General features: G+C 41.0%; 1 protein-coding gene across 1 annotated transcript; it reads left to right on the top strand.

Moving 5' to 3' along the window:
* The first annotated feature begins 266 nt into the window (after window positions 1-266).
* LOC114667290 (zinc finger protein OZF-like) lies at window positions 267-4,123 on the top strand. The gene is made up of 2 exons (XM_028822553.2): window positions 267-405; window positions 2,196-4,123. The coding sequence occupies exons 1-2, from the start codon at window positions 360-362 to the stop codon at window positions 3,380-3,382; spliced, it is 1,233 nt and encodes a 410-aa protein (XP_028678386.2). The 5' UTR covers window positions 267-359; the 3' UTR covers window positions 3,383-4,123.
* Window positions 4,124-8,166: the final 4,043 nt, after the last annotated feature.

Below are 8,166 nucleotides of genomic sequence, written 5' to 3'. Positions count from 1 at the left end.
GAGGAAGAGAAGACTTCCACACTATGTAGAGGTCTCCTTACCATGCGTGCCATGGAGAACAGAAGTGTGAACATTAAGAAAGAGGACTGCGAGTGGGAATCTGTGCACCATCAACCAGAGAACATCGGCATCAAAAAAGAAAGTTATGAAAGGGTGGACTCTCAGCTAACATCTCACGTCACAGACGTGCCACAAAATGACATTGTAAAGAGGACAAAGGAAGAAGACTTCAAATTAGAGCCAACTCTCATTGTTTTTGTCCAGATCAAGAGGTTCTTGGATTAGACTTTACGCCAAGTAGTCACTTCTGCCTACAACATCATTCTGTCAATGTGAAGTCTAAATCTGTGGAATCCGACATGAAGAAGTCCACAGAAACCTTGTGTTCTAGACATTCTGAAGAAGGTAGGTGATAAAACAATATAATATATATGTACTGTCTGTATGTGTGTATGTATATATGGTGTGTGTGTGTGTATATATATATATATATATATATATATATATATATATATAATATATTGTCTGTACGTGTATATGGTATGTGTGTGTGTATGTGTATATATATACTGTATATTATATATATATATATAATATGGACGCAAAGGTCTGTGATAACGGTTTTGCATATTTGTAGCTGGAGATCCACAAAGGGAGCATATGCAAACTTAAGAAGAACATCCTCATAATAAATAAAACTTTACGACCAATACCCCTCCCAACCCCATCTCATTATCTGCCCCCCCCAACAGTTAACCTACCCAACTCCCCCCACCTTATTTTGCTATATATTGCCTTTAATTCTTGTATGTCTAATCATTAGTAGATTACACTAAGCAGGAATGGCACTCCTGGCACACTCCCCATAGACTCAATAGACCCGGTTCACTGTCTTTCGCTCATTGGGTGCACTCTAATTCCTGTCTCTTTCTTTCCTTTCATTTCCCTCATTTTGACTTTCCTCCCTTTCTGCCAACACTCAGAATGTTATATTCATTGGGTGTATGTGCTGCCCTAAGTGATCCACCGAGTCCCTAATGCAGAATGGTTGTGCTGATCTGTCGCTCTAAAAATAATTAATCAGCTTATTTCCCCATTAATCGCTCTGTGTCTGCATGTCTTTCTTACCCACACACCTACCCATGAACCTTCACTGTTATGCCACAGCCACAAAGTGGTGAGCAGCACTAGTTTTGCTGCTATGACCATCACTGCTGCACAATAAAATTTGAGTTCTAGCCAGCCATCACTGTGAAGTGCTACTTGACAATCTCATACTTATGTAATTTAATTAAGCGTTTATTCTGAGTTTAATTTAAAAGATAGCAATGTAGTGTTGATAAACTACTGAAACGTTTTTCCTCTATTATACTTTTGTTTCTCGAAAATGGTTTCCTTATTACTTACTAGGGGGGCTTTGCCCCCTGTTCACTACACTCGCCAAACCCCCGGCCTGCACTACGCACCAGCCACTTCGCATCTCTGCTGCTAGTGTATGTGGATTTCATTTTCACCAAACAACAAATCTTTTAATTCTCGTTGATACGCCTCTTCATTGGGAAGAAACACTACTTTTCCCTGATGGCAACACAAATTAGACGATCTACAAGTCTCTGACTTAAAGTTTAAAGCCAAACAATATATTCAATCTCTTTTCACTGTTCCGTTATTTTACCCAGTGATAATTTCCATTTGTTTGCACTAATGCGATCTTTACTCTCATTTTTTTGAGACTTTCGAATTTTCGTACTTTCATTATCTGCAACCTACTCTGCTTGTGTATCGCACCAACGTTTTGGAAACCTCTTTATGACATTCTACTTTGTCATGTACTCTTTGTCTTTTATTTATGGCCATGGCTATGGTTAAATCTCTTGGCACAAAGTCTCATCTCGCGGGACGTGAAAGTATCACTCTGAAAAACTCACGTCTCATCCCAGGCTAAAAAGTCTCGTCTCATCCCAGGATTTTTTTTTTTATATAATAGAGAGATGTAGTCAAATGAAGTATATAAAGTAGACATAAAAACGAATCTGTCATCAACTAAAGAGAAGCACTGGGACTGGAATTTCATCATTGTGTTGTATTTATTTCAAAAGGAATATGTTATTTAACACTAACAAATTGTCTCTTGTCAGATTTTCTTTGATAATTGTTAAATTCTAATTTCTATTTGAATACATGTGTTTCTGCAGATTGTCAAGAGAACAATAGCTGCTTAAACTCCTTGGGCAATGCTTTTCTTCAGGGTAGATCACAGGAGACATTTCATGATGAAAATATGAAGAAGTCAGCCTCTGGATCAGAGACTTTGGTACCAGACACTTTGGAGGATATACCTCTACCTGACATGAAACTAACAAAGACAAATGTAGTCGGTATTAAGCTGCAGGTACCCTATTTAAATTCAGCAGACTTGTTTGACTGCCAAGGTGGGAAAATAAGTGTAAAACACAAAGCTAAATGCAATGGTAAGCAAAGTCATGCAAACCCAAAAGTGTACTCTTGTTCTGAATGTGGCAAACAGTTCTCCTCCAATGGGCATCTTCAGACACACACAAGAGTTCACACTGGAGAGAAGCCCTATTCCTGTTCTGAATGTGGAAAACAATTTTCGCAATCAAACAACCTTAAGAAACACCAAAGAATTCACACAGGAGAAAAGCCACATTGCTGTTTTGAATGTGATAAGCAGTTTTCAGATTTAAGTACTCTTCTAAATCACACAAGGATTCACACAAGAGAGAAGCCGTATTGCTGTTTGGATTGTGGCAAAGGATTCTTACGCCGGAGCACTCTGCAGCGACACATAAGTATTCACACTGGAGAGAAGCCATACTGCTGTTATGAATGTGGCAAACAATTTTGTGATAAAGGCAGTCTTCAGTCACACAGAAAAATTCACACTGGAAAGAAACCATATGTCTGCTCTCAGTGTGGCAAAGGGTTCTTGCACCGAAGCTATCTTCAGAGGCACACGGGAATTCATGCTGGAGAGAAGAAATTTTGTTGTTCTGAATGTGGCAAGCAATTCTTACAATTAAGCCATCTTCAGACTCACATAAGAATTCACACTGGGGAGAAGCCATTTTGCTGTTCTGAATGTAGTAAAAGATTCTCTAACAAATACAACCTTGAATTACACACAAGGATTCACACTGGAGAAAAGCCTTACTGCTGTTCTTACTGTGGCAAACGTTTCTCTGTAAAACGCAGTCTTCAGATACACATAAGAATTCACACTGGAGAAAAGCCACATCGCTGTTCTGAATGTGGCAAAGGATTCTCCCAAATATGCCATCTTCAGAGACATACAAAAATTCATTCTGGAATTGATCACCTAAAGACAAAACAAAGTAAAGTTGCAAGACTAATGCAGTGAAAAATATGCAAACAATACAACTTGCTGGCACAGCAGAAACACGGGGACTACCACCTAGCCAGAATAATGGAAAAGAAGGAGGTACTTGTCATGTATGACACACTAGTCCCAACCGATGGAAGCAGTGATGCCAGGAAAGTAGTCTAACAAATCAGATGAAGCCTGAATAACAGTACCATATGTTTACTCAGTGCTGAGAGTGAAGAGACAAAAACAACAAAGAATTAGGTGATGCAAGTGAAAATATGTCAAATGTGGAATAAAACCACCAGTTCTGTTTTAATTCTGTTAGTGGTGAACCTAAAAAAAAAAAAATAATAAACTCTTCCAAGCCCATGTGGCAATTTCTGTCACCCCAACCCAAAGAAGAAGTAAAGGAAGAATTATTGAGACCATTTATACGAACTGTGGAAGAAATAGTCACCTTAGATATACATATACAGTGCATCCAGAAAGTATTCACAGCGCATCACTTTTCCACATTTTGTTATGTTACAGCCTTATTCCAAAATGGATTAAATTCATTTTTTTCCTCAGAATTCTACACACAACACCCCATAATGACAACGTGAAAAAAGTTTACTTGAGGTTTTTGCAAATTTATTAAAAATAAAAAAATTGAGAAAGCACATGTACATAAGTATTCACAGCCTTTGCTCAATACTTTGTCAATGCAACTTTGGCAGCGATTACAGCCTCAAGTCTTTTTGAATATGATGCCACAAGCTTGGCACACCTATCCTTGGCCAGTTTTCGCCCATTCCTCTTTGCAGCACCTCTCAAGCTCCATCAGGTTGGATGTGAAGCGTCGGTACACAGCCATTTTAAGATCTCTCCAGAGATGTTCAATCGGATTCAAGTCCTCCGCCTCGACTGGATGTAAGGATAAAGGATAAGAAGTCACTCTTTATTTCTCATAATATAAGAACAAACATTCAAAAATAAAAAAGAAAAACTTTTTGAAAATAGCAAGATCCTGGGGAATGAATCTGGTAATACACAGTACGCAACAAAGAAAACAATTCCAGGGTTTGTCAGCTGTATTCGTAACATCTATTTAGTTCAAAAATAAAGAAGCATCAAGCCTGACCTCTTTACAGGAATCCAACGTCGGAAGACGCCCATGCCTTCTGTTTTCTTGCACCTGCCGCTGTAGTTTTATTGCGTCCCAATGCGTTTCTCTTAATCATCAGCTATTTATCAACAGTCGACTTGTCTAAATACTCTAAACTTTATCTCGTGCTTTATAATATTCCTATCCTTTCTTGCTGTTTTTTTTTTTCTCGCTCCTCTGTCGTTAATGTTTCCTTTTAAAGCTGTTGTCTTCCATATTTGAAGTTCAGCCCCGTAATTCTTCGATGTAATGCGCAGTACGGCTCCCATGCCGTAATTCACCCAAAAACAGCTAAAAGTTACTTAGACAGGTGACAACATACTGCAGGGGTGGCGAACTCCAGGTTTGAAGGGCCGCAGCGGCTACAGGTTTTCATGCTAACCCTTTTCCTAATCAGTGACCAGTTTTCACTACCAATTAACTTTTTCCCCATCACTTTAGTAGCCCTATTAGAAGAGTTCAGCCCTCTGAATTGGTTCCTTTCTTCATTAAATGACAGCCAAGCAGAAATGAGATGTGAAACGAGACAACAGATGACCAGCCAAACTGGGGCTTCAAAGTCCAACCAATGTCACTCCAATCACTTTCTTAATGAGAAGCCAATTCTTGCTGTTCATTAAACCCGTTATTTAATTCCATGGCTTGTTGCTGCTCTTTTTCTGCCACAGCACACATTTCAACAACTGTTGTTTTTCTGTTCTTTCTAAGAGCACCATCAAAATATTTGGTGACCTGAGAGATCAACCTTACCAAGACCATCACCTCTCTTTAATTTCTGATATTGTGTAATGGACACAGGGGAGCTGGTCACGTGGTGGCTTGTTTTGTCTCTCATTATTGTTTGGCTGCTAATTAAAGAAAAAGAAACAACTATGGGGCCAGAGTCAAATTAATTAAAAGAAGTAATCAGCAGCAAAAACTGGTCACTAATTAAGAAGGTGGTAAGAATGAAAACCTGCAGCCACTGCGGCACTCAAGGCCTGGAGTTCGGCACCCCTAACATACTGTATACTCTACACTGTACTTTGAAGAAGAGAGGATTAGTACATTATAACCTCATGTTTCAGTGGCAGCGCTGCTGCCTTGCAGTAAGGAGACCAGGGTTCATGTACTGAGTCCTCCCTGCCTGGAGTTTGCATGTTCTCCCCATGTGTGCATGGGTTTCTGCCAGGTGCTCCACTTTCATCCCATTGTCCCAAGACGTGCAGATTAGGTGGATTATCGTTACTTACCTGTCTGTAGTGTGTGCTTGGGTGTGTGTGTTCTCCCTGTGATGGACTGGCGCCCTTTCCAGGGTTTGTTCCTGCCTTGCACCCTATGCTAGATTGGATTGGCTTTAGCTCCTGATGTGACCCCGTTCAGGGCTAACTGATTAGTAAATGACTGACTAATTGATGAAATGTTTATCTTAGTGATGATTTTTTAATAATTTTAATTTTTTAGTAATAGCTGACACTCGGGTAACTCCCTTCATAATTGTAAACACAGATGCATTTTTGTCACTGTTAAAAGTCAACATCCAAATTAACTCATCACTAGTCACAGACTCCCAAAACGTTCAGCTTGCTTTAGAAAGCAATGCATATTTCAATATATTTGAAGTTTTAGTATGAATGTGATAGCCATTGCATCAATGGGATCAGTGTTAGGTGAGGATGACCGGACCTCCTCAAATAGATGATACAATCTGGAGCTCAGCTGTGTTAGAAAAAAGTAAGTACTGCCAGTGATGATGGACCCCTAATGGGTACTAATTATGTAATTAGTAAAGTTTCTAATTACAGTATCTGTGACCTTGTAACAGTGCTCTTTGACTGCACTTGGTGAAGAGCACTAAACAAAAATAAATTGAATTCAGCATTCTGAATTTAAGTCCCACATCTGGTAGTTGCTTGGGTAAAGTTTAGATGTTCTCTCCATGTCTACATAGATTTTTCGTCCACATTCTCCAAGACCTGCAATTCTGATTAATTGCAGTTTCAAATGGGGATTGTAATGGATGGACCGGCGTCCCAGCCAGAATTGACTTCCTTACCTTACCTAGCCAGGAGACCAACATAATGAATGGTACAGAAGAAGTGCACCTCAGGACTGGTATACCAGCAGCCACGGGCAGGAATCACATACCCAGCTGGTATGCCACTATACAGGAAGGACAAAATGGATAGAGCATCCTGACTGGGATAAGTAATGGAGTCTTTCCCAGTCAGGATACCACATATATGGGATAATAAGAGACTGCCTTCCACAATCAGGTTGTTCAACCATACACTGGGTGGCAGCATCCCTTATGGTGAACTCCGGTATGGACTGCCACAGGGCAGCATGGGAGTTGATAAGACTGCCTAATTGAGTTCCATGGGGGTTGCCAGGGGGAAATTTTGGGAAGTGAATGTTCGAGTTCTGTCTGACCTGGAAGTGCTTCCTGGTGACAAGTACTTCTGGGTTGGGGCTTAAAAGGAAGCCCTCCACTTCATGCAGGGAGTTGGAGTCTGGAGAGGAGGTGGATAATAGTGGCCTAGGTGGAGTGGAGGAGATGTGAGGGTGAATGTAGTGCTGTGCTGAGAGTGAGCCTGTCTAGGGTATTTTATATATAAAAAATAAAACATACTTACTTTGTGAACCCAAGACATGTATCTATGAAGGAGTTGGGTCTTGGTTTTGGGGCACTGCAATTCCCCTTAATGTTCATTGGGCATATATGTGATAGAGTGGGCAACCTGTCTCTAAAACAGACCTCAGACCATCACAACATGTTTTGACAGTGTTATGTCATGTTAATTTTGCTTCATGAGCAAGTACAGTAATGACCTGTCTGGATGAGGGTTACACTGCAAACATGCTGAGCAGGACAGACCCCATCACCCTACCTCCTGAAATGCCTCCTCTATCACCTTTGCCAGCTTTTCTACCTCAGAATTTACCATATAAAATTTCAGGTGCTCCCAGGCCAGATGTAAGTCCCCCATTGGCACCATTTTACTTTGTCTATTAAGTACAGAACCTGAGAGAAAGGCTACGCTGGGTGATCATCGCTGGGTCTTCAGGCTGCAGAGAGGATTCAGAGAGGCAGCGGCTCTACTCAAAATGTCTTTCCAAACTGCTGAGCCCAACACAGAAAAAGAGCCCAGTAACTTCAAGCAGCAGCTACAATCTCATTCTTTTGGTCAGGATCTACAACACATCATCTCAGGTTGAATTTTAACTTACTTTTTAGGTACAGGACTTGTCAAACTGGGGTATACTGACTCAGTGGGAGAGTCCCGAGGCTTTGGAAGACATCTTGCATCACCCCAGTCCCAAAGGTATCATGTCCTAGTGAGCTGAATGACTTCCACCCTGTCGCTCTGACGTCACATGTGATGAAGACCATGGAGCGGCTGCTGTTTCACTACCTAAGGCCACAGGTCCGCCACACCCTCGACCCTCTGGAGTTTGCATACCAGGAGAAGGTGGGAGCGGAGGATGCCATCATCTACATGCTACACCGATCCCTCTCCCACTTGGACAGAGGCAGTGGTGCTGTAAGAATTATGTTTCTGGACTTCTCTAGCGCCTTCAACACCATCCAACCTCTGCTCCTTAGGGACAAGCTGACAGAGATGGGAGTAGATTCATACCTGGTGGCATGGATCGTGGACTATCTTAAAGACAGACCTCAGTATGTGCA

The sequence above is a fragment of the Erpetoichthys calabaricus genome, chromosome 1 (genome assembly GCF_900747795.2).
Source record: "Erpetoichthys calabaricus chromosome 1, fErpCal1.3, whole genome shotgun sequence".
Taxonomy (NCBI): Eukaryota; Metazoa; Chordata; class Cladistia; order Polypteriformes; family Polypteridae; genus Erpetoichthys; species Erpetoichthys calabaricus.
The sequence above is the reverse complement of the archived record's forward strand: the minus strand, read 5'-3'. Positions and strand labels throughout refer to the sequence as shown.